This window comes from Bicyclus anynana, chromosome 21, assembly GCF_947172395.1.
Source record: "Bicyclus anynana chromosome 21, ilBicAnyn1.1, whole genome shotgun sequence".
NCBI lineage: Eukaryota > Metazoa > Arthropoda > Insecta > Lepidoptera > Nymphalidae > Bicyclus > Bicyclus anynana.
The window spans coordinates 1,836,306-1,862,972 of NC_069103.1; the positions used below are offsets into that span (position 1 = coordinate 1,836,306).

The 26,667-nt window shown below is 36.0% G+C and overlaps 1 protein-coding gene across 1 annotated transcript; it reads left to right on the forward strand.

Moving 5' to 3' along the window:
- The first annotated feature begins 220 nt into the window (after nucleotides 1–220).
- Nucleotides 221–25,443, forward strand: LOC112056709 (uncharacterized). Its single transcript, XM_052888174.1, has 16 exons — nucleotides 221–5,144; nucleotides 6,853–6,876; nucleotides 7,589–7,764; nucleotides 8,284–8,593; nucleotides 9,606–9,708; nucleotides 10,697–10,881; nucleotides 11,209–11,313; nucleotides 12,125–12,439; nucleotides 15,152–15,310; nucleotides 16,176–16,199; nucleotides 17,798–17,961; nucleotides 18,807–19,116; nucleotides 20,441–20,543; nucleotides 21,138–21,319; nucleotides 23,045–23,149; nucleotides 24,569–25,443. The coding sequence occupies exons 1-16, from the start codon at nucleotides 5,084–5,086 to the stop codon at nucleotides 24,883–24,885; spliced, it is 2,643 nt and encodes an 880-aa protein (XP_052744134.1). The 5' UTR covers nucleotides 221–5,083; the 3' UTR covers nucleotides 24,886–25,443.
- Nucleotides 25,444–26,667: the final 1,224 nt, after the last annotated feature.

Sequence of the window (26,667 nt, forward strand, 5' to 3'; positions counted from 1 at the left end):
TCCGAACTGGCGGTAGAGTCACTAAAATTAAAAGTAATATTGTTCAGTTAAAGAAATAAATGATTAATTTGGTCACGATTCTATTTTATTTTATTTAAAATACCTTGACACTCAGTAAAACTTAAATAACATTCAATATATTTATTTTAATAAAATTAAATTGAATTAAGGATACTTATCTTAATAAAGTTAGTCAATTAGATCGGCACAGTTTATTTAAATTTTCATTCAATGATATTATTGGCCATTTCTAAAATGATTTATATCAGGTCTATTACACTACGTGATAAAGTATGTATTAACATACAACGCCTATCAACTAATCAAATTGTTTCTCTATAAAAATACTAAACTGACGGACTTACCCGACTGACGATCTTAGCCGAACTGATCTTACAAGTAACAATAGATATTTATGACAACAAATTATAATTCTGTTCCAATAATATTATTTGAGAAAAATCATTATTAATTAGACATATAAATAAATAAATTTAACACGCTCATTTAGAAGGCGTAAGTACACTAAATCTGACTTTGTCTTTCCAGAATGTAAAACAAAAAATGGCATATTTACCTTAACGACTTTGTCGCGCTAACACAAAACCACTTCGCACGCATGCGATGCCACAACTGACCAATGAGACTTTTTCGCTCCAACATTGACAAAAAAAACGTGCGAATAGGACAAAGGCACTATCACCCTCTGGTGAAATGAGACCGAACTGAATGATTGTCTTTTTTCTACCACATAAAAGGGTGTTTTTAAAGCACATTGGCATACATAACTCGATTTCACAATTTTTGCCTGTTATGCCCTTGTCTTACCGATGGTGCGATTAGTACATTATTTTCAAACACCTCGTTACAAATGCTATTTTCGTTCCAAAAGGGGTTGATTATGTAAAAATCGTAATTATCACCTTGTAAAGTATGTCGTAATATTTACGGGACACCCTGTATACTCATACATAAATATATAATGCTAATAAAGACAAAAGTGTGCAAGTGTGCTCGCTGAGTCGCTAAATTCGGATCACTTTTTACGGTGATTTTGTAGGGGTGCAACCGTTAAAACATTAATAGTATTGAATTATCATTGGTTGATAATTTAATAATTTCATTATTATAGTAGAATTATCAAGTTTTTATATTTATTCCAAAACATATAAGTATAGATAACAAAACAGAAACATATTTAATTTTCTGTATTTAAATTTTATAAAGTTTTACAATAATATTAAAACTACGTACCTACATTTTTATAACTACATATTATAAAAATTAAAAAGGAAATATACTAAATTTAAATTATATCTAAAGACTCAGGCGTCGTAGAATTCGTCCGAATCGACGATCATTGGTAAAGTGCCCAGAAGGCTGGCAGTATTGCCACGTCGTATGGCAATACTAATTCTTTGGCCTAAATATAGGCCAGCCTTCTAGTCACGTTAGGTGTCGATTAAACGCTTTGCAATTTTTTTGATATAAGTAAATTGCCGGGTGGTTAGGGTAAGCCAGGGCCAGAGATGGGCATTCCCTCTTATTATCTTTAATTTTATTGGTTTTACCGGGATATTCCGATTCCACTTGTAAAATAATACCCACCCACGTCAAAGTAGGTAAGTAGCGAGCAAAAATAAAAATCAGACTAAAATAACAATTCCTAAAAATAACATAAAATTAAAAAAATTTGAAAAACCCTCGAAGGTCAGAAATTATTAATTACACTCCCGATCAAGTCATCAATATTCTCTTTCAGTGCGCTTTCATTTGAGACCCCACTCGAGTATATTTGCAGACATTTGGTTATTCTTCCCCACTTTCAACCCCCAGAACTTTTAAACGGCTCAACCGATTTTCATCAAACATATCCAAAAACACATGCCCATAAGTCACCTTTGGAGCTATGCCACAGACAGACAGACAGACACATTAAACTTATAACACCCCCCCTTTTTGCGTCCGGGGTTTAATAAAAGAAAACCGATTGATTTAGGTACCTATTCCACTATTAATGTATAGTGAATTACTAAGTGATAGCTTACGAGTGGGTAATTAATGTATTTACCCAAGAAACATGAAAAAATACATATAAAATTCGCTTTAGTTATTAACTATACTTTTTATGTTTATTATCAATTCAATGCTTTAATTCTTGGGTGGGATATGTTGATTAAAGCTTAAAAATTATTCAAATATTACCAACTAATCTTCATCATCATTTAGCCTATCAAAATCACCTCCGGGCCGGGCATCACGCTGAAACTACTGAATGAATTCAAATGAAACTTGGTACGGTTTGACACCATAATAAGAAGGTTATGGGATACTTTCTATTGTAAAAATAAAATAAAACGGGGTTGAAATTTTGTATGGAAAGTCCATAATTTTTAGAGTTACAGTTTTAAAAATTTGTTCATAAATCATAAAAAACATACGAAATATAATGTGATTCAAGATTTTTTTAAATTCAGCCCCTAAAGTGGTGAAATTGGGCTTGGAAGCTTACCTTGATTTTCACGCGGACGAAGTTGCGGGCGTCCGCTAGTAACAAGTATAACGAAATGATCTCAGCTAGTCTGAGTATTTCCAGAAGACTCAGCGGCATTACTAATTTGTTAATAGACTATGGACTCGGAGTCTGTGGTGGTCAGATCTCTGTTGAGAACCACAGCAGCTTGCTGTGGTTCTCAACAGAGTCCTGGGTTCGATTCTGTGTTCGGATCAATTTCGGCCATGGTTAGTTACCACCCTACCGGCAAAGACGTACCGCCAAGCGATTTAGCGTTCCGGTACGATGTCGTGTAGAAACCGAAAAGGGGGGATTTTCATCCTCCTCCTAACAAGTTAGCCCGCTTCCATCTTACACTGCATCATCACTTACCATCAGGTGAGATTGTAGTCAAAGGCTAACTTGATAAGAATAAATTTAAAAAAAATCCATGTAACACACACCTTTATCTATCCTTGCATTTTAAAATACGTGATCGTATCGTATCAAATAATAAAAAAAATTCAACCGACTTCCAACTCAAAAATTAACCTAAACTAAAAAGCAAAAAATAACATCTTACCTATGTGCTACCTTCTGATCAGTTTGAAGGCGGTGCCAAGCCAGTGATGTTTTAATTTAAGCCGTTTAAATTACAAAATTTCTGTGGTTCTTTCAGAAACGGCTTTAATTAAAACATAACACTGGATTGGCACCGCCTTCAAACTGATCAGAAGGTAGCACATAGGTAAGATGTTATTTTTTGCTTTTTAGTTTAGGTTAATTTTTGAGTTGGAAGTCGGTTGAATTTTTTTTATTAAAATTTTTATTTCTTAATTTTTAGTGTTAGCACACCTACTGAGTGTGAATAAAAATTAATAAGCAATTAGTTGAAACGTTATTTTCTTATGATAAGTATCTAAGTCCTACAATCCTAATTTTAAAAATACTACCTTAACTCATTTACAAAATTTCACTCCCACTTTATCCACACGTAATATGAATATTCAGAAAAACGTGAAAGGTGACTGTCCTCCGTTCATCACCAGACCCCCTATGCAGTGACAATCCATATGGTTGGCAAGTTCTAATCAATATAAAATTTATCAAGTCCAAACACAAGGTAGCTACTGTGAACCGTCGAGGAGTTCCCTTAACTCTCCTTCATCTTCGTCACCAGACCCCTAATACAGTCACAACCTATCCAGGTGGAAAGTTCTCATCAATACAAAATTATCAAGTCAAAACACAAGGTAGCTACTGTGAACCATCGAGGAGTTCTCTTAACTATCCTTCGTCTTCATCACCAGACACCTAATACAGTCACAACCCATCTAGGTGGAAAGTTCTCATCAATACAAATTTATCAAGTCCAAACACAAGGTAGCTACTGTGAACCGTTGAGGAGTTCTCTTAACTGTCCTTCGTCTTCATCATCAGACCCTTAATACAGTCACAACCCATCTAGGTGGAAAGTTCTCATCAATACAATTAAATCAAGCCCAAACAAAAGGTACCTGTTGTAAATCGTTGACGAGTTCCATCGTCTGTGTTTCGGCTCCATCATCAGACCAACTCCAGACCTTCATAAAATTGTAATGGTTTAAAATACTTTATGGAAACACTAACAAACGCACTAGCCGTCCCTACGATTTTCGAAAGTTCCCCTCGATTTCTCCAGGATGCCATCATCAGATCCTGACAAGAAAAAAATGGGACTACCCTGGAATCAAACCCTTCAAAACAAAAAAAGAATTTTCAAAATCGGTCCAGAAATGACGGAATTATCGCTGGACATACATAAAAAAAAAAAAAAAAAAAAAAAAAAAAAAAACATACATACAGCCGAACGTAGAACCTCCTCCTTTTTGGAAGTCGGTTAAAAATGATGATGATGATGATGAATCGTAGTGATAAGTCTGTCGATATCGACGAGATATTGGATCTGGCACTACGCACTTCACTAGTAAGCTACTTCATGATATTTAACAATGAATAAGTTTGGCTTGGTTATAATATAAGGATGTGATTTAAAGGACACAATTTAAGATCTATTTACAAAAGAAACTCCGAAAATATTCATTTCAGAACACGTACTCGTATTTAGACATTTTTAATTAATTTTCCCTATAGAATATAACCCTAGAGTTGATTATTAGTTTGGATCGTGCTGCGATGCAAGAACCAGCTCATGACTAAGGGCCCCGTATGGGTTCGAAACTAGTCGGGCATACTCCGACGTAATATCACATGAGTTTTAGCCGTGTTTCATAATCAATTAATATGAATAACACTCACGATAGTTTAAATTCTAAAATAACCCTAGAGTTATGGGCAATTCTCCCGAGCACCCTGTATTGTAAAGGTGCTAGAGGAGGGCGCTATGGTGATGATTGCACCGGGCGCTGCGTTAGCCTCCTTGCTCCTACTAGACATAGGTATACTTTTACACACGCATTGACAGCTTACACACACGCTCATTCCAATCTATATAAACTTTTGACAGCAAGAAGACCCGTCAGTAATTACCCGTCAGTACACCGTACAGTAGTGAGTTTAGTGTACCAACAATAAAATTAATAATTTACGATGACGGATTATATAAAAATATCGACATTACTACTGGTCATACTCTACACTGTTACTTCTCGTAAGTCCTAATATTATTTGCTATATCTTTTAAATATGACCAATATTCCTATTACCCTCCAACTTGTCGGGAAAGACTAGGGGGTACGAAAATACCAACGGGGCGGGGATTGAACCACCACCCCTCGGTGATGAGTCCGACCGCTCTTACCGTTGAGCTATTGTATTAACATAGAGCCGTGATAGCCAAGTGGATATGACCTCTGCCTTCGATTCTGAGGGCGTAGGTTCGAATCCGGTCCGGGGCATGCACCTGTAACTTTTCAGTTATGTGTATTTTAAAAAAATAATTATCACGTGTCTCTAACGGTGAAGGAAAAAACATCGTAAGGAAATCTGCATACCTGAGAATTTCCTTAATTCTTTAGGCGTCTGAAGTCTACCAATCCGCATTGGGCCAGCGTGGTGGACTAAGGCTTAACCCTGAGAATTCTGGGGAGGAGACTCGTGCTCAACAGTGAGCCGAATATGGGTTGTTAATGATGATAATGATGACAGTTTTAATATAAGTATAGATAAAGAATATTGGGGACGTTGACTAACTAGGTTTGAATATATTGATTTTTATGATACATTCGGGTAAATAAGGTCAATGTTAACTAATTTATACATAAAAAGCAAAGACGGTCTGGATAAATAAATAAGCAAAATAAATAAGATTATAAAATTATAAAATCTATTAAAAATCTTTTATGGTAATTAGATAAAAATTCATACAGATTCAAGAACTTATTAATAAATTAATTAGAAGTTATTATTCAACGCAAATATGAAATAAACTAAACTAAAACATGTACATCTATCTTACGTTTTTGTTTACTGTTTTACTATACTTTTCTTAAAAATAAATATGTATTTTTGAGTCCTACCTGCAGGGTAATTATGTATCTCGGTGTACCATTCATATAATCAGTCACTACATTGGTTTGCATTAGAGATGTGCCGAGTAACACTTTTGCCGAGTAACGAGTACCGAGTTTTACTCGGTTCAATTTTTTTTCAACCGAGTACTCAGCCGAGTAACTCGGTTCAATCAAATTCCCATTTCGCGCGCGTAAACAAGTATTAATTCAATTCAAAATTGTTTTTTTCAAGTAGGCTTAGTTTACAAGCACTTTTGAAACGTCAAGTTTGACTATTTGTAGTGACTCTACCACCAGCTCAGAAGGAGCAGTCTCCTGATAAAAAGAGCGACGGGAAACTCAACAGTTGCTCTTTTAAATCTTTCATTTTATTTTTATTTAAATTTAATTGAGATTTGCAAAGATTTCCTAAATTACTAATAAATACTTTTTGATTAACACTGTTGTTTAAATTATATGTACCTAAATAATGCTTTTCTTAAACAAGGTATACTCGGCATTCACCGACCGAGTTATTCGGCCGAGTACGAGTATCAATAAATCCGCCGAGTACGCCGAGTACCGAGTATCAACCGAGTACTCGGCCCATCTCTAGTTTGCATCATATTTTCGTTTGTGTAATAATCTATCATCGTATTTTCAACAAAATGACATAAGTATCTTCATTTTACGTAAAGTGGCACTAATACTAATTGCTACTGCTACTTCAATAATATTATTGCTGCTTCAATAAAACTAATTGCTACTGCTACTTCAATAATACTATAGAAAATACGATGATACAAATACTTTTTGTATTTATTTTTGATTAATAAGAATTTTATTTATTATTTTATTTATTTTCAGGTGCCTCGATTATATTATTTCAAGGTAAGACACTATGATACTAAGATACTGCCACTTCTATATTACTTCCACTTTACGTCAAATGAAGATACTTATGTCATTTCGTTTAAAATACGATGTTAGACGAACACAATTACGAAAATACGATGAAAAACGAAGTAGTAACTAATTATTGAATGGTACACTGAGTTACACAATAACCCTGCTGGTCTGTTCTAGTAGTAGGCATCGGTCGTGGCTAATTCAGCAATCCTATCAGCAAAGACGTACCGCCAATCTATTTAGCGTTTCGATACGACGCCGCGTAGAAACCTTAATTCCGTTGTTAAATATAAAGATAAAGTTTGTCAGAGTTTGTTAAAACTAGAAAGATAAAATTTAGTATCGGTATGTACCTATATTAATTTCATCTATAAAATATTAAAAAAAAATTGAAACGAAAAATTTTGAAACAAAGGAACCAAAAAAAAAATTTTGAAAAAAAAAAATTTTTTTGGGTTCGTTCGTTAAATGCAAAATGAGGATGAATTTTACATCGTCTATCCCATGGTGTGAGGTATGGCGGTAGTTTTGTGCATTACATAGGGGATTAAAGTGCTAACTTAATCTACGGAACCCTACACTGCGCGTGGCCCGACACGCACTTGGCCGGTTTTTTTTGTTTGTGAGTGTATATTATATCTCCGTATTCCCACGCGAATAGGTTTTCGAAACTAAAGGGAACAAATTGTTTTAGATGTGAACTCCGTCAATGTTTGCACCAAAAGCACAGACACCTGTACATTCTTACTGCAGTGTGACTTTGCTATGGACTTATTAAATAGTATCAAATACAATCCATCATCCCGATACAAAATTTTCCAAAAACTGGTAGAAATGAGGTGTAAAATGGACGGATCAAGCTATTTAATGGTAAGTTTTATCAATTTAAGTAATTTATAATGTATCTATACTAGCTGATGAGTTTGTTTGTTTGATTGAACGCGCTAATCTTAGGAACTACTAGTCCGAATTGAAAAATTCTTTTAGTCTTAGATAGCCCATTTATCGAGGAAGGCTTTAGGCTATATATTATTCCCGTGTTCCAACGGGACGGGAACCACACGGGTGAAACCGCGCGGCGTCAGCTAGTTTTTTTATAATTTGCAAAACTGTCTCCGTGGTGCAGTGGTGTGCGCGGTGGATTTACAAGACGGAGGCCCTGGGTTCGATCCCCAGCTGGGCCGATTGAGGTTTTCTTAATTGGTCCAGGTCTAGCTGGTGGGAGGCATCAGCCGTGGCTAGTTACCACCGTACCGACAAAGGGCGCGGAAAAGGCTATTTACGGCACTGCCCAGGACCTTCGTATTGTAAATCTACCGCGCATACCACTGCGCCGGAGGGCGTCAAAACATTTTCGTAATTACTTAATTATTATTATCATTTTTTCAGGTGTGCTGCCCAAATAAACCACCAGCTGATTCCATAGTGTACGTTCAAACTGAAGAAACAGCCACAACAAGACCAAATCCCCTAACAACAACGACTCCTGCGCAAATGGCACCGGAGCCAGTCAAAATGGCGGTTTTCCCATCCAACACTGTATCGAAACTAACACTAGCAACGGCGCCAGTGGAGGAAGACATTTTCCCGGATAGAAATATTTGTGGGCAATTGACCAGTAATGACAGAATCTTCGGCGGTTCTATTACTGCTATAGATGAGTACCCGTGGATAGCGCGAATTAAATACTCAGACAGAAGTAAGTTCATGCCATCATCACCATTATCAACCCATATTCGGCTCACTGTTGAGCTCGAATCTCCTCTCAGAATGAGAGGGTTAGGCCAATAGTCCACCACGCTGGCCCACTGTGCATTGGCAGACTTCACAGACGCAGAGAATTATGAATTCTCTGGTATGCAGGTTTCATCACGATGTTTTCCCTTCACCGTTTGAGACGCGTGATATTTAATTTCTTAAATGCACACAACTGAAAAGTTGGTGCATGCCCCGGGCCGGATTCGAACCCACACCCTCCGGAATCGGAGGCAGAGGTCATATCCACTCGGCTATCTGCGACGGCGACGTAAGTCTATGTTATAGTCTTATAGTTGAAACCCAGGATCCGTGGAACATTTTTACAACTGATTACTATCAAGTTAATTTTCCGTGAGCTAATTTTGATTAAAATGAAGCTAATTTTGATGCGACACTCAACTTTTTTATTTACGAATATTCTTGATTCTGGTACCTAACTGGGTTACCAGGTAATAAAAAATTCTGAGCGTCGGAACGAGATAATGTACCACGCAATTTGTAGGACATTGTGGCTGTTAAGTTGTATAACTATAAATTAAGCAACAGTAAAAAACGGCTAGTTAGTAACAACTTTTAATAACCTCGTTATTGGTACAAGTTGGCAGGAGGGAGTTTACCAAAAGTTGTTACTAACCAACTGTTTTTTTTACTGTTGCTTACTACATTATTTCGTTCCGACGCTCAGAATTTTTTTATGAAATAAGTGCCTACTTATATTATGAACGCGAAAGTTTGTATTGAAGTTTGTTACTCTTTAACGCCGCAACTACTGAACCGATTTGGCTCAAATTTGGAATGGCAATAGATTTTACTCTGGATTAACACATAGGCTATTTTTAATCCCGGAAAAATCCATGATTCCCAAAGGATTTGTGAAAAGCTAAATTTCATGTGGACGAAGTTGCGAGCGTCTGCTAGTAATATATAAATAAATTGGAAATTTATTTGTCTAGGAAGAAATGGCAGTAAGAAAACGAGATATGCATGTTCAGCCACCCTTATCACAGACCGTCATCTCATAACCGCTGCTCACTGTGTGTCTACGAAGCAAATAGCGTAAGTATACATCATGATTACTCAAATCACACAAATTAATAAGAAGGCCCGCCTCCATATAATATCTCAGACCAATTATAGTAGGACCTGTATCGCACTCATAGTAACGAACAGAATTGTCTGTCATTTTCTAAGGAAAACGAGCTTAGATTTGGTAAATATCTTATACTAAACTAGAAGTTTTTGCCCGTTTTTTACACAATTCAATTACACAAAAAGGCATTTTTACGGAGTTCTTTAACCGACGAACACGATTACAACTTAAACATCGATTATATAGATACAGTTTTTATAATCGCATTAGATCGTTGATCATATACTTTGACAGAAAAGTAACGTCTAGCGAGGCAGGTGCTATACAATAATTGGTCTGAGTATAATATTGATATTGGTGAATTTGTGAGCGACTCGAGGCTCCAACTGCTATAAACGTAGATGAACTTAAGCTAACTTAACCTAATGACTATACAAATCATGCCCACGTGGAATGGTGGCAAGAATACTGGCTGCATTTCCGCGCTGGACAGCCAGGCTGATCCTTTGCGCAAAAAATGAGCCAGCCCTTCTGTCACCAGTCGAGGCAACAAGCCGCGGTGAAATGATTCGGTAAAATTTTTTGGCACTGCGACTCCATGGCCCAAGGGTTTCCACGGCAAAAGGTACAAATATGTAACTCTATGTCAGAGAGGCATACTTGAGCCACTTACCGGTTTCAGCTTTTTCTGCTGCGGCTCCCGGTCTTGATTCTGTCGTTAGAAGCTAATTTAGAAATTTTAGCTACTTCTTAGCGGAGCGCTGAAGTTAAAAATTTTCTAACAACCTGGATTTTTCGTTTACTTGATTATAATCCTTCAATACAATGACAAATCATAATTATATCAAAAGGTAAAAGAATTACCAAACCAAAAAAAAATGTGCCTTGTTTAAATATTTAGTAAGTATGTTTATAAAAAATACAAAAAAATACTGATGTTAAATTTGATTACAGGTATGCCGTAAGTTTGGGAGATTGGAACCTCGATTCGCCGACGGAGTGTTACGAGGGACAATGCCCGGACCCACCCGTGGAGTATGAGATAGAGTCTATCGTCATTCATCCCGGTTATATTAAGGAGAACTATACATTCGGTGATATCGCTATTATAAAGCTGAAACAGCGCGTCACCTTCACAGGTACTTTATGTTTCTTCTGTCTTTACTGCCTTTATTTCCTTTTTTCGCTTAAATAGTTTTTATTAAAATTCATCGACTATCGTTGGCTTTTGTATTTGTTTCTATTTAAAATTCGTATTAGGGAGACCTAAATTGGTAATTGGTTATTGAGAGATATTTCCGTTGAATTCAAATTTGTAGGTCTCAGAATAAAACAATCCCAAAGTAGCGCAGAAAGAATACTATCACCGCAATAACATCGCTGTATCTAATTTAGTTTTTTGTTGTATTGTTTAATTTTATAATGGAGTTGCCTTTATGTTTCATTATTTTTTCCTTAAACCATAGATTTCATACAACCCATCTGCCTGCCTACCACGGAATATATCAAGATGCAGGACTATACACACAATAGCGTGTATTGGACGGCTGGCTGGGGAGTTACCGAATTTGGTTAGTTACATTATATACATACTTACATTTAGAAAGTCATATGGTGGAGAATTAGCCTCAGAGGAACTTCAGGTAGAAATGTCTAGAACTTTACTGACGTCTCTGTAGATAGAGTCATACATAGGAGGTTCTCAAGTTGATTGGTTTATGTATGTACACCGATTACTCGAAGACGCCTGAACCGATTTGGAAAATTATGTTTTTGTTTAAAAGGGTAAACTCTCCATATGTGGTCACATAGTCATCGTGTCAGGATCTGATGGTGGTATCCTGGAGAAATCGTGGGGAATTTTCAAAAATTATAAAGGTCAATAGTTTGTTTGTTAATTTTATTTTTATTAAGTATTCATTAAGTATTTTAAAGCACAACAATGTAATAAAGTTTGACCTTGATCAGTTCTTGTCCACCTATGTCAAAACACAGACAATGGAACTCCTCGACAATTTCCAGTAGCTACCTTGTGTTAGGCATTGATTAATTTGTATTGGTGAGAACTTTGCATCCTGACGGGTTGTAACTATCATTAGAAGTCTGGTGAAGAAGACGAAGGACAGGTAAGGGAACTCCTCATCGGTTTATAGCTATATTATAGACCTACTTCATACGGTTCGAAATAACAGATGACGTGGAGAGAGACGTTCAAGTCAGAAAAAAGAGCCCAGAATAACTAAACGACATTAAAGCATTGCACTACATTCTAATATACGTAGTTATTGATTAATTGTTTAGCTTTTTTTAATCATAAAACTGCAGTCAAAATGATTAACTTTGAGAAAAATCATTTTCGCTAATAGTGGTCTTTATTTTTAGGTGAACTGTCAATGGTTAAACGGAAAGTAGACATCGAAGCTGTGCCAATAGACATCTGCCGCGCTGCTTTACCACAAATCCCAGAATCTTCTTCACGAGTCTTGATCTGTGCTGGAGGCCAACAGGGCAAGGACACTTGTGCGGGTGACTCTGGCGGTCCTCTAATGAGGGAAGTTAGAGAGAATTATAGAATGAACTGGTTTCTCTATGGTGTCATAAGTTTTGGTGCTAAAAGTTGTGGCTCAGTGGGTATACCCGGAGTAAGCACAAGAGTCACTGCGTATATGGACTGGATACGCAACATTGTTCAGACTTGATTTAACTACTAGTATGAACTATATATATAAATTAAGTTATATACGAATTCAGTATTAATATAACCAAATGTTAATGTTAAAGAACAAAATAAATATAGGCTTATTAATGATAATGTTTGATTGTATTATTTTAATATAATGAAAAAATAGGTTCCTAACCGTATATCTAACCTGTGCTTAAGAACTGTTATCTAAATTCAGTAGTATTATATAGTAGTAGGGTGGGTACTCTAATAAAAAATGTATTGTTAAAAAATGTACAGGAATGACTTTCACAATTGACAGGTTACGTGATCAAGTTATCGATCGGATCTGTCATTCCCATACATTTCTCTCTAATTTTCGAAGCGTTAGCGTTTGCAGAAAGAGAATCGACGTGCCACATGGCTACAGGCAAAGGTTCGTAATGCCACTGCTAGTCAGGCTTGATCATCACAGTGCTAAACTTTCCGATAATAATTTGAGTACCTACGATTTATGTTAAGTACTTATCTTACCTACATATGATATGTAAAAAGAGGGTAGGAAAAAATATACGAGTGTGTTTCTGGTACAAGCCTTATGACTTTCAAATTCTTTAATCAGTACCTACCTATGATGCAATCGTGATGTCACTTTTGCAGTTATTTGATTTGATGATTCACAGTTTATATAATGCAAAATTCCATTTACGTTTTTGAAACCGTTAAGAAGGAAGGTTACGTCTTATCTGCGGTCTAGTTATGCGTCAATTATTTATAATAAGGCTCAAAAGGGTCGAAAAGCCAGTCTTAAAAAAAAAACATATTTATGATTCATTGCAAAATTAGTGATACTATGCAATAAAGTTAAGGAAATAAAGATGGCTGCTAAAAATATATACCTAAAATGCCAGCTAATTGTTAGTTTTTTTTGATGTTTTTTTCTACTGTTGGTTAATTAATAGTTATACAACAGCCACAATGTCCTAAAAATTGCGTGGTACATTATCTCGTTCCGACGCTCAGAATTTTTTATTACCTGGTAACCCAGTTAGCTACCAGAATCAGTAATTTTAGTAAATATAAAAGTTGAGCGTCTCGTCAAGATTAAGCTACTCACGGAAAATTAACTTTGTACTGATCAATTGTAAAAATGATCCACGGATACTGGGCTAACTAGAGTTTATAGTTACACTAGATGAAAACCCTGCTTCGCTCGGGTGACTCCTTAATGCACATGTAGGCACATTTCTGTAGTCTAAAAGACTTGTATCCAAGGCGGTAAAATAAATTAAAAGAAAAAAAGGTGGGCACATAAATAAAATAAAATGAGTTTTTATTTAATTTATCTTTTATTTTGATTCCTTCAGTTCTCGCCAGCTGTTTTTTTAATAAATATGTTTTATGTACTTATTAAAACATTTATCTAAGATATAGCCTAGGTATAGGTAGGTATACGTATAAATTACAATGCGCTACAGCGCCATCTCTCTCCGTTTTCGCTTAACAGTGCATCTGTCAAAATCAAAAAAATTGCTAGTCACATCTCTATTACATACATCTTGTACCGAATCGTAAATCTATGATTACATATAGTCACATACTCCTCTATGGATAGTTGATTCTTGATCTTTGACAGAGAAGTAACGTCTAGCGAGACAGGGATGTGATTCCACTATTTTATACTCGTCGATATAATATTCGCCTATAACAAAATTTATAAGAATTTTAACTTTTTTTCTAAAAATAAAAATGTCACTAACAACGATGTTGCCATGGAAACGTAACATCGCTGTAACTTTACAGAATACAGGGGCAAGCCTTTTGTAATTGGTCTGAGCATCAAACGTACTTTCCGTCAATGATAATTTTATACTATAGATCGGTTACGTTCCTATTAAATCACCGCAAAAAGTGATCCGAATAATAGGCTACAAAACTGAGCGTACACACGCACAATTTTGTCTTCATTCCATTATTTATTTATGTATATACAGGGTGACCCGTAATTAATGGATAAAACGCAAACGGTAGATACACCACCTAATTATCTAAAACTAATTTGACCCTCCCATACATTTTTGCCAGCCATTTTGTAAATACAAAAGTAGACACAAATTTCATATAAATTTACTAACCTCGATAAGTGTACAAGTTTTTAAAATGATAGTACACTTCAGTCCCATACATTTTTTTAAAGGACATTTTTTTTAAATCTGATGATCTTAATGAAAGAAAAATAATTAAGGCATTCAAAGCTTCTTCTACAAAACAAATATTTCGTAACATTTAACAAAAATCAGATCTTTAAAATCATAATTATAGCAGCTAGAGCATTGAAAAAACTTATTCAAGATAAAAAAAATTGTAAAATCCGAAAAAATAATATAACTTGGTTACTTGTACTTGGTTTTAGAAAACTATTCAAATTAGTTTCAGATAATTAGGTGGTGTATCTACCATTTGCGTTTTATCCATTAATTAGGGGGACACCCTGTATAGTTTTTACACTTCCTGAATAAAGAACTCGACATAGTAGACGATATTTATGTATTATTTGTTTAAATAACGTTCGTTGTTGACCACAACTAACATTAAGATGTGGAAATTTCCTCTTTTAAGCACCTCATTTTTCATGACCTAGTAACACATCTAACAGTATTGAACATCATTGCTTTCCGTACACACACATCGTCAATTATATCTGGCTTCCACACTCGCACGTTTAATATGTTAGTAGCTTTTAATAGCAAGAAATCCAGCCAGTAATTTTCTGTATGTACGCAGTACAGTTGTGAATTTAGTGTGCGTGATAACAATTAAATTAATTAGTTACGAACAATTTACGATGACGGATTATATAAAAATATCGACATTACTACTGATCATACTCTACACTGTTACTGCTCGTAAGTCCTAGCTGAAGTTCTTGATTATTGTATTCTCGAGTATTCTATTCTAGATTATAACTGGCTCACCTTCATTGTGTCTAGTGCATTTGTTTCCATAATATTTCACTACAGACCAGGCGCATAATATAATATTATTTTATATAATTATTTACAATCAATAACCTGTATTGAGTGTAAATAATTCGTGGACCGCATTATGTTTAGATACAGTTTTGAATTTAGACAAAGCGTTAATTCAGTTATTTGGACTGAACAAATGCTTTTTATCAGTTTTATTAAAAATAACCATTTTTTTGTCACACATAATGCCAATCTATAAAAAAAAAACACAAGAAAGTAAAAATATTTTTTCAATGTATCACTCTGAAACTACTAAATGAATTGAGCACATAGTACGAAGAAGGTTATAGGTTAGGATACTTCAATATCGCGAAAATATGAATATAAGGGGGTGAAATAATCACACTAATATTATTAATGCGAAAGTTTGTGTGTAAGTATGTTTGTTCCTCTTTTACGCCGCTACTACTGAAGCGATTTGGCTGAAATTTGGAATGGAAATGGATTTTACTCTGGATAAAAGTAGCCTATATGTTAAAGGCTACTTTTAATTCCGGAAAAATCCATGGTTCCTGCGGAATTTGTGAAAAAATAAATTCCACCCGGACGAAGTCGCGGGAATCCGATAGTATTATATATTAATGTAATAATAATGATTCTAATAAGTAATAAAAGTGAAAGTGAAAAACAAAAAGTGGCCTGCAATTCAAAACTATTGCGGGGTATTAAATTTACATATTTTTCTAATCTTTTAGACATTAACTAGTTGTACAATAAAAATTGTTTTATTTTTATTTTTCAGATGCCTCGAATATCGTATTTCATGGTAAGATATTAAACTAATACAAAAATTAAATAAAAGTAAAACCTTTTTAAAAACAAGCTTTTATTTGAATGCGCTAAAATGAAAAACTCGCGACAAGTTTTTATATTTATTTACACAGAATAAAGAATCTGAATTGTATCTAGAATGAGTCTTTACAAGCAGCGTGGTGAAGCCGGTGAAACCCATAAAAACCAAACGTAACGCGTCTCCTAGACACCCGCATATACAAACTTTTTTCATAATTTGTATTTCAAAATTTAACTAAAACAATTACGTAAATTAATATAATAAATAATTAATAATTACCAATAAAAATATTCTTTAGTTTACGTGAATAGTTTTTTTTAAATATTTAAAACATAAGACGCAATTTTTCTTGAATAATATTGAACTGACGCTTCGTGTTGTACTGACTCGAGAATGTATTACTTTTGAATTTTGTATTTGGAGCGGCAACGACACCGTCGTGTTCCGTGCAAATTATACAGAATGCTCGGAAAAAAAACCAAAAATTGATTCATAATGTTAAAGAAACATTTGTTCTAAAATTAATATTTTCGGAGTAAATAATATTTCTGTTGTAAATAAACCTTAAAATGTGTCCCTTATACGTATCCTTATAATAATGACGTATTTATATTTTAAATTGCAACGTTGTCAATTTGTTACCTAAAGGCATGTGTTACAAGCATAGTTGGTATTATTTGAATTACTTTGTATGAAAAAAAATATTGGTTAAGCAGTTCGATTCTTATTATTGGTCTCGTTAATATCTTGAACCCCTCTTGAGATTCAGAGAGAGAGAGATTCGCAGAGATTCGCTGGATGCAGATGGCTCAGAATCGTGATGTTTGGAAATACCTATAAAAGACCTATGTCTTGCAGTGGACGTCCATTGGCTGATATGATGATGTGTTTATTTATTTTTTTTATATTTATTTATTAAGGAAAATCAACCGCTAATACATTAAATTCATGCTTACATTTAATTACATTGATAAATTAGGTTAATGTTTAGCTATTAAAAGATTTTCACAACTTTCACAATTTTTAGATATTATGTACACTTCTTAGTTATAGATATCCATTAGTTCATAGGTACAAAAGGTGTTGGTGATACCTTGAAGTTATAGATGAAGCCTTCCACCACCCAGACCTGGACCAATTAAGAAAACCTTAATCGACCTAGCCGGGGATCGAACCCAGGACCTCCGTCTTGTAAATCCACCGCGCATACCACTGCACTACAGAGGCCGGAACGCTAAATTGCTTGGCCGAAGCCTTCCATCAGCCAAACGTTATTTATGACTGTCATAGACTATATTTTATCCCTATTAACTTCCTTTTTTTTTTATTCTTGACAAGTTAGCCCTTGACTACAATCTCACCTGATGGTAAGTGATGATGCAGTCTAAGATGGAAGCGGGCTAACTTGTTAGGAGGAGGATGAAAATCCACACTCCTTTCGGTTTCTACACGACATCGTACCGGAACGCTAAATCGCTTGGCGGTACGTCTTTGCCGGTAGGGTAACTGGCCACGGCCGAAGCCTCCCACCAGCCAAACTATACGACAGTAAAGGAAAATAATTGTTATAGATACGGACAAGCAAATGGAGTGCGACATAAGCTCACACACCTGTAAACATTACTCAGACTGTGAGTTTGCTCTGGAGTTATTAAAAAGTGTCAATGAATCAAACCGAAACCAAACTATAGAGAAGATGAAAGAAGCGAAGTGTGGATACAACGGATCAGATATGGTAAGTTGATATCAATATAGACAACACAAACTCCGTACTTACTACTGTAGGATAGGAGCATGATAGGATAGGAGTATGGTAGGATAGGAGTATGATAGGTTAGGAGCATGGTAGGATAGGAGCATGGTAAGATATGAACATGGTAGGATAGAAGCATGGTAGGATAGTAGCATGGTAGGATAGTAGCATGGTAGGATAGGAGCATGGTAGGAGAGTAGAATGGTAGGATAGAAGTATGGTAGGATAGTAGCATGGTAGGATATGAGCATGGTAGGATAGTAGCATGTTACAATAAGAGCATGGTAGGATAGGAGCATGGTAGGATAGGACCATGTTAGGATAGGAGCATGGTAGGATAGTAGCATGGTAGAATAGGAGCATGGCAGGATAGGACCATGGTAGGATAGTAGCATGGTAGGATAGTACCATGGTAGGATAATAGCATCGTAAGATAGGAGCATGGTAGGATAGTAGCATGGTAGGATAGGAGCATGGTAGGATAGTAGCATGGTAGGATAGGAGTAAGGTAGGATAGTAGCATGGTAGGATATGAGCATGGTAGGTTAGGAGCATGGTAGGATAGGAGCAAGGTAGGTTAGGAGCATGGTAGGTTAGGCGCATGGTAGGACAGGAGCATGGTAGGTTAGATAGTACAAGATGAACGAGTTTTATATTGATCCTCAAGCTGACAAACAGTAAAATCAGAAACTCTACTTTATATGTGATATTTTAATGCCTGCCACTGTTTTTGATCTGAATGAAAAAAAAACAATTTTGGTAATATTTCTAAGTCAGCAGCTTAGAGATGAAACAAAATATCTGTCAAACCAAATTTTTCTGGGCAGGTATGCTGCCCAAATACACGGCCCGCTGGCTCCATAGTGTACGATCAAACTGAAGAAACAGCTACAAATAGACCAAACCCCCTAACAACGAAAACTCCAGTGCCAATAGCAACAGAGTCTTTGAAAATGACGGTTGTCCCATCCAGCACTATATCGGAACTAACAGTAACTGCAGCGCCTGTTGAACCAGACATTTTTCCAGATAGAAATATTTGTGGGCAGTCGACCAGCAATGACAAAATCTTGGGCGGTTCTATTACTGCCATAGACGAGTACCCGTGGATGGCGCGAATTAAATACGCAGACAGAAGTAAGTTCACATTCAAACAACTAAGGCTTCTGCCTCATTTGTGCGTTGCGTTACGCGTCGTTCTCCATATTTAAAATGATTTGCCTTATTAAAGCGCTGCGTCTTCACAGACGAGACTTGTAATTACAATAGTAGGCTTCAGATCAAATACAATGCTGCTTGGTGCTAAACATAAGCATGAAAAAACATAACATATCATAACATATTAGTTACTTCCCCGTTAGAGCTTTGCATTTTATATCTATATGTTTATCCATTTCAACAAACTTTCGTTAACACTATCAGTATACCTAATAAATATGAAAAAAATTAATAAAAAAATATTTTTAACAAAAAAATTGAACCAACTTCAAAATCACAAAAATGTTTCTACTAACCTAAAAAACGAAATATAACATTGTACTGTGAGCTATTTTCTGATCAGTTTGAAGGCGGTACCAAGTTAGTGCTGTGTCAGTTAAAGCCGTATCTGAAAATCCAGTTAAAATCTATAAAGATTTTAATTGGATTTTCAGACAGTTCTTTAGCATAGTTAGCTAATGATGTAATAATTCATAAGAATTATTACATCATTAGCTAACTATGCTACAGATAAACGGTAATATTATTTAAATCCTTTTAAATCTATTGGTCACCCCGTTAGTCTATTGTCGTACTCACTCCTAGCACAGTCTTTCCCGACTAGTTGGAAAGGAATAAAAAAATTTGGCAAATATTAGGACGGAGGTCCTGGGTTATCGATCCTAGGCGATTTGAGGTTTCCTTTATTGGTCCAGGTCTGGCTGGTGGGAGGTTTTGGCCGTGGCTAGTTACCACCCTAACGACAAAGACCTACCGCCAAGTATTTTAGCGTTCCAGTACGATGTCGTGTAGAAACCGAAAGAGGTGTGGATTTTTAATCTACTCCTAACAAGCTAGCCCGCTTCCATCTTAAATTGCAACATCACTTACCATCCGGTGAGATTGTAGTCAAGAGCTAACTTGTAAAACATTTACTTAGTCGAGGTTACTACAACATTGATGAGTTCCTTAAAGATTGGAGGCCATTGGATCAGCTTCCACCTTCACACAGGAAATAAAACTATAAGAAATTGTAATTGTTATCAATTGTAAATTATAATACTGTATGACTTTTTCAAAAGAGCAACTGTTGAGTTTCTTGCCGGTATCTTCTCAGCAGAACCTGCCTTCCGAACCGGTGGTAGAATCTTTACAAATAGTCAACTGACGTGTCAAAAGTGCTTGTAAAGTGAGCCTACTTGAAATAAATGATATTTGAATTTTTTTTTTTTGATTTTATATCATTTTAAATGTATTTGTCTAGGACTTGGTGGCGTCGAGATAAAGTATTTATGTTCAGCCACCCTTATCACAGACCGTCATCTCATAACTGCTGCTCACTGCCTCCTAGAGAAAGATGTAGAACCGTAAGTAATTCTCAAATGAAATGCATATTTGTAATCGACTTAAAAAAAAAGATAAAGAAGATTCTCAATTCGCGTTTGTTTTTTTTTTAATGTTTGTTACTTCTTAGTCATTTCTTAACCAATTGGTCCCATTATTTTCAATTGTCATGAAAATCGGTTCAATAATTTTCTGTTAAAATGAGAATAACGAAATTGCACGTACTGTGGTGCTTTCATTCACTATGCTAGGGTACTAGCTACTCTAAAAACAGAAAAATAAAATCGTATAAACAAAAAAGTTAAACCGACTTCAAAATCACAAAAAGAAACTAAAAAGCTACACGTAACATCGTATGTGCTACCTTGTGATCACTTTGAAGGGGGTCCGTCGACACCTTTTGTTGGATAATCCTTCATGAGTGATTTTGGGATAGGCGGTGAGAGTCATTCTCTTCCATTCTAGGGTTTGTTTTGATTACAGTTTGATTTGTTAATTAAGTTGTCCTGACAAATATTGTGAATCATAACCTTTCTTCGACATTGGTTTTCTTATTTTTGTTATCCACTTCTGAGCTAAAACGAAATAAAAGTTACTGATCTAAAATTTGTCTATAGTATTGCCGTAAGTTTGGGAGATTGGAACCTTGATTCGCCTACGGAGTGTTACGAGGGACAATGCCCGGAGCCATCCGTGGAGATTAGGATAGAGTATTTCGTGCATCAGGGTTTCAGTAAGGAGAATCATACATTTGGTGATATCGCCATTATAAAGTTGGAGCAGCCTGTCAATTTCACAGGTAAGTTTATATTTACTCGGCAGATATCCTTCCTTTCCAGGTGGACTGACGACATCAAGCGAGTCGCAGGGATTCGCTGGATGCAGGTGACTCAGTATCGTGATGTTTGGAAGTCCCTACAAAAGGCCTATGTCCTGCAGTGGACGTCCATCGGCTGATATTATGATGATGATGAGATATCCTTTCTTTCCCTATTTTGTTCTTATTAAAATTCATCAACATTCGTTGGCTTTTGCATTTCCACTAAAAAAACATAATCCTTTAAAAGTTTCTCTTTTCTTTTTAAAATTCTTTTAGACACAATCTTCATCAACCTAACTTGTTAATTACTTATCTATACTAATATTATAAAGAGAAAATCTTTGTTTGTATGTTTGTTTGTTTGTTTGTTTGTAATGAATAGGCTCAAAAACTACTGGACCGATTTTAAAAATTCTTTCACCATTCGAAAGCTACATTATCCACAAGTAACATAGGCTAAATTTTATTTTGAAACAAAATAGGGTTCCGTAAGATATTTAGGTTTTTCGGACACAAGGTGTAAAAAACCAACCAGAAAAGTAGGGTAGGGGTAGGTAGGAGTAGAGTAGGGGTAGTTGAAAGTTTACATCGAGTTTCACGCGGACGAATTCGCGGGCGTCGGCTAGTCGAGAGATATTTCTGTTGAAATTAAGTTTGTAGACTAGAAAGAACAGTATCACCGCAGTCCGCAATAGCATCGGTGTACCTAATTAAGTGTTTGTTCTAATTAATTGTAGGTATTCAATAATTCATTCGGAGGGCGCAGGTTTAAATCCGATCCGGGGCATGCACTTCCAACTTTTCAGTTGTGTGCATTTTAAGAAATTAAATATCTCGTGTCATCGTGAGGAAACCTGCATACCAGAGAATTTTCTTAATTCTCTGCGTGTGTGAAGTCTGCCAATCCGCATTGGGCCAGCGTGGTGGACTGGCCTAACCCCTCTCATTCTGAGAGGAGACTCGAGCTCAGCAGTGAGCCGAATATGGGTTGATAATGATGATGATTATGATTCAATAATTAAACTAAAACTGAGATTTAACAGTATTTTTAAATATATAATAAATAAAATATTTAAAGAAATACACACCATCTAATTGTTCACCCCTAGGCAAGGTACCCAATACTCTGGCGTTGTTATCCCTCTGGATGGCAAGGCTTAACCTTTGGGCCAAATAAGCGCCAGTTTTTGTTGTGTTTTATATCTTTCTCTGGGGCTGAGACGTGGACACTAAAATCTGCAGACCGCAAAAGGATTGACGCTTTCGAGATTGTGGTATTGGAGAAAAATGCACCGGATTCCATGGACTGCATTTCGGACTAACGCATCTATACTTGCTCAACTCAAAGTTAAAATAAGACTCTCTACCATATGCCTCAAGCGTACTTTAGAGTACTTCGGACACATTGCCAGGAAAGACGGAGATAATCTGGAAAATTTAGTTATTACTGGCAAGGTGGAAGGAAAGAGACCGCGGGGGCGCAGCCCGATGCGTTGGTCCGACCAGGTCCGCACTACACTCGAGTCTACAGTTTACGATGCTCTTCGCGTAGCCGGAGATAGGAAAAAATGGCATAACATCCTGTGGACAAGGATCAAAGATGGAGGTGGTCACGACCCTCACACATGAGGAACACGACTCACGGAGGATATCTTTATTAATGGAGATACCTTATATATTATAACATTTTATTATTTCACACAGGTTTTATACAACCCATCTGCCTGCCCACCACGGAATATATCAAGATGCAGGACTATACACACAGTAGCGTGTATTGGACGGCTGGCTGGGGAATCACTGAGTTTGGTTAGTGGAATTTTGTATATACTTCCATTTAAAATGTTGTGAAAATTTGTCTCTTTGGTTAAAGTTACACATATAGCAGTTAAAGAAACTCTCATATATAAATTAAATTCATTCATTCAATTTAAATACACCAATTCATTTAGTACAAATTATTGAGTGTCACAGTCACAGTAGGCCAGGTGACACTTTTTTTAATTGGTCTTAAATTGTTCATTATCGTTCTACTAGATTGAAAAAAAGAAATAGTATTTTTTTGAGGCGTGAGAAAATATATGTATTTGACGATACGAACCAAAACGCCATGATGGTCTACAGTTTTGTGACGTTACAAATCCTTTACAAAAAAACACACACGATTTTAAATCAAATTTCGTAAGAAATCCTTAACTATTATTAATTAATATGGATATATTTTGGACCCTTCCATGTACTACACGAAATTAATATTGTCTATATTAAATTTGATATGAGTCAACTACCATCTTACATACCTTTTATTATTACACCGCACATATACACAAAATAATTAGAATTCTCAGATTTATAATGAAAGTTTCTAGTAACAAGACAGATCTCAAAAAGAAAGTACGATTAAGTTTTAATAAAAAAGAAACTTATTTTGTTTTTGAACGCATATATCAGTTTATGATGCCATAGATACAGAGTGATAGACACTGTAGAGATGCGTCGTCATACTGGTAGATAGCGTCACTCGAAATAACAGATGAAGTAGAGAGCTAGATGTTCAATTCAAAAAGAGCCTGCGGTAACTTAACGACATCGAAGCATTGCGCCATATTCTGACAACCCTATTTATTGATACATTAATTGCTCGATAAAAGACTAGAATCCAAAAACAAACTTTTTAGTTTCTAGTCAAACTAAATGATTATCTTTGAAAAGGTGCGTATCGCTAATAATCATTATCCTTATCATTAACAGCCGATGGACTTTCACTGCTGGACATAGGCCTCTTGCATGAACTACCAAACAAAACGGTCTCGAGCCGCGAGTATCCAGCGACTCCTTCCAACCAATATTTTAATATCCTCGGTCCACTTAGTGGTGGGTCGACCAATACTGCGCTTTCTTGTGTAAGGTCGCTATTTCAGCACTTTGTGACCCCAACGTCCATCGGCTCTTCGAAGTATGTGGCCTGCCCATTCCCACTTCAGCTTCGCGACTCGCTGAGCTACATCAGTGACTTTGATTCTTCTGCGAATCTCCTTATTTCTGATTCGATCACTCATAAATACCTCGCTCCATCATCCGCTGAGTGACTTTAAGCCTTTTTATGACGGCCATAGTTAGCGACCAGGTCTCGGATCCGTAAGTCATCACTGTCGACACGCACTTTTCGAAGACTTTCGTCTTCAGGCACTGAGGAATTTTGTATCGCTAATAGTTCTTTATTTCTAGGTGAACAGTCATTGGTTAAACGGAAAGTTGACATTGAAGCTGTGCCAATAGACGTCTGCCGTGCTGCCATACCAGAAATCCCAGAATCTTCATCACCAGGCTTGATCTGCGCTGGAGGCCAGCAGGGAAAGGACTCCTGCAGGGGTGACTCTGGCGGTCCTCTAATGAGGGAAGTTAGAGAGAATTATAGAGCGAACTGGTTTCTCTATGGTGTTACAAGTTTTGGTAGTAAACGTTGTGGATTAGCGGGTATACCTGGGGTATACACAAGGGTCACTGCGTATATGGACTGGATACGCAACGTTGTTCAGACTTGATTGATCATCACTACCCAACTTGAATGATCTCAAAATCTATTATTACTAGCTGTCGCCGCGCGATTTCACCCACGTGGTTCCTGTTCCTGTAGTAATACGGGGATAATATATAGCCTATAGCCTTCCTTGATAAATGGGCTATCTAACACTGAAAGAATTTTTCAAATCGGATCAGTAGTTCCCAAGATTAGCGCGTTGAAACAAACTCTTCAGTTTTATAATATTAGTATAGATTCTAACTTTATACCGGCTATTGAATCACTAAAGCTGCAAGTAATTGGACGACCAAAATCTAAATGTCTAAAATCTATGATGAAGAGATATTTCAGATAATATAAGAATTGTTGTTATTTTTTTACCATTACCTCTATTTTCCCACCCTTAGGGCAGAAACTTTTGACGTGACAACGTCTTTTAATTCGATGGAGCCGGCTGCACACTCGAAAAAAGATGACGTCAAACGTCGTTCCCTCTCTCTAGGTTTGCCAACTTTTTTTACAAGAAATAAAGTATATTCTGGTCTATGAAGACAATTAAACATTATTTTAGAAAAACGAACATTTGCTTTTGAAAAATGCAACCATTCCATCAGTATTTTCTTATAACGTTGACACGTTTGATAATCGTTAGTAAGCCGACTTTACAGACAACCGATTTTTATTTTTAATTTATATGGGCATAGCTTTGAGGCACACCTTACGCAATAAAAAATAATTATTGAAATCAGACTGGTCTGTAAAAGCTATGCGTGGTGTTACATTACAATTTATAAGTAAACAATCAATTATCCCATGTTTTCATACCCCTATGGTTTAGAATTTTTGCCAAATTTATATGGGACCAAATTCAAAATATACCCTTGCCAATAAAAAAAGTATTATCAAAATCGGACGTCTCACAAAAAAGTTACGTGTGTTCACATAAAAAAAATACGTCGTATGGATAACCTTCTCTCCGTGTTTTCGTCGTCATCAACCCATATTCGGTTCACTGCTGAGCTCGAGTCTCCTCTCAGAATGAGAGGGGTTAGGCCAATAGTCCACCACGCTGGCCCAATGCGGATTGGCAGACTTCACACACGCAGAGAATTGAGATAATTCTCTCGTATGCAGGTTTCCTCACGATGTTTTCCTTCACCGATTGAGACACGTGATATTTAATTTCTTAAAATGCACACAACTGAAAAGTTGTGTGCATGCCCCGGACCGGATTCGAACCCACACCCTCCGGAATCGGAAGCAGAGGTCATATCCACTGGGCTATCACAGCTGCGTGTTTTCGTAGGTTATAAAAAACATGATAGGAATAATAACGACAACCATAAATACGATAACATTTGAACTTTAACTATAACCTTTTTATTTTATTATACCTAATGGGGTTTATCAACTGTTATCTAAACTATGCAACGAATATTATAAATAGCCACGCAAAGACGCGAGCTTAATAATGACATCTCTGTGTAGGCGATTTAATTATCAAGAGGGGAAAACTTTCTGATGGTTTAAGTAGGATTTATGTTACCAAAAAGTTACCATACTTAAGAGTGGGTAAAAAGGAGGGCAGATAAAATGGCTTAACTGTGCAATATATACAATTGATTTGAGAGTTGAAATTTTTATGTTTCATAGTTCTTGTTTATGTTAGTCTACTCCTAAAATTTCAACTTGCGGAAATTCATAGTTTTTGAGATATTAATTTGTTTTTAGAAATAATGGTGACGAGTATGAAACTACGTATTTCCTGAGAAATAATAAAAAAACAAATTCCGTACTATGAACC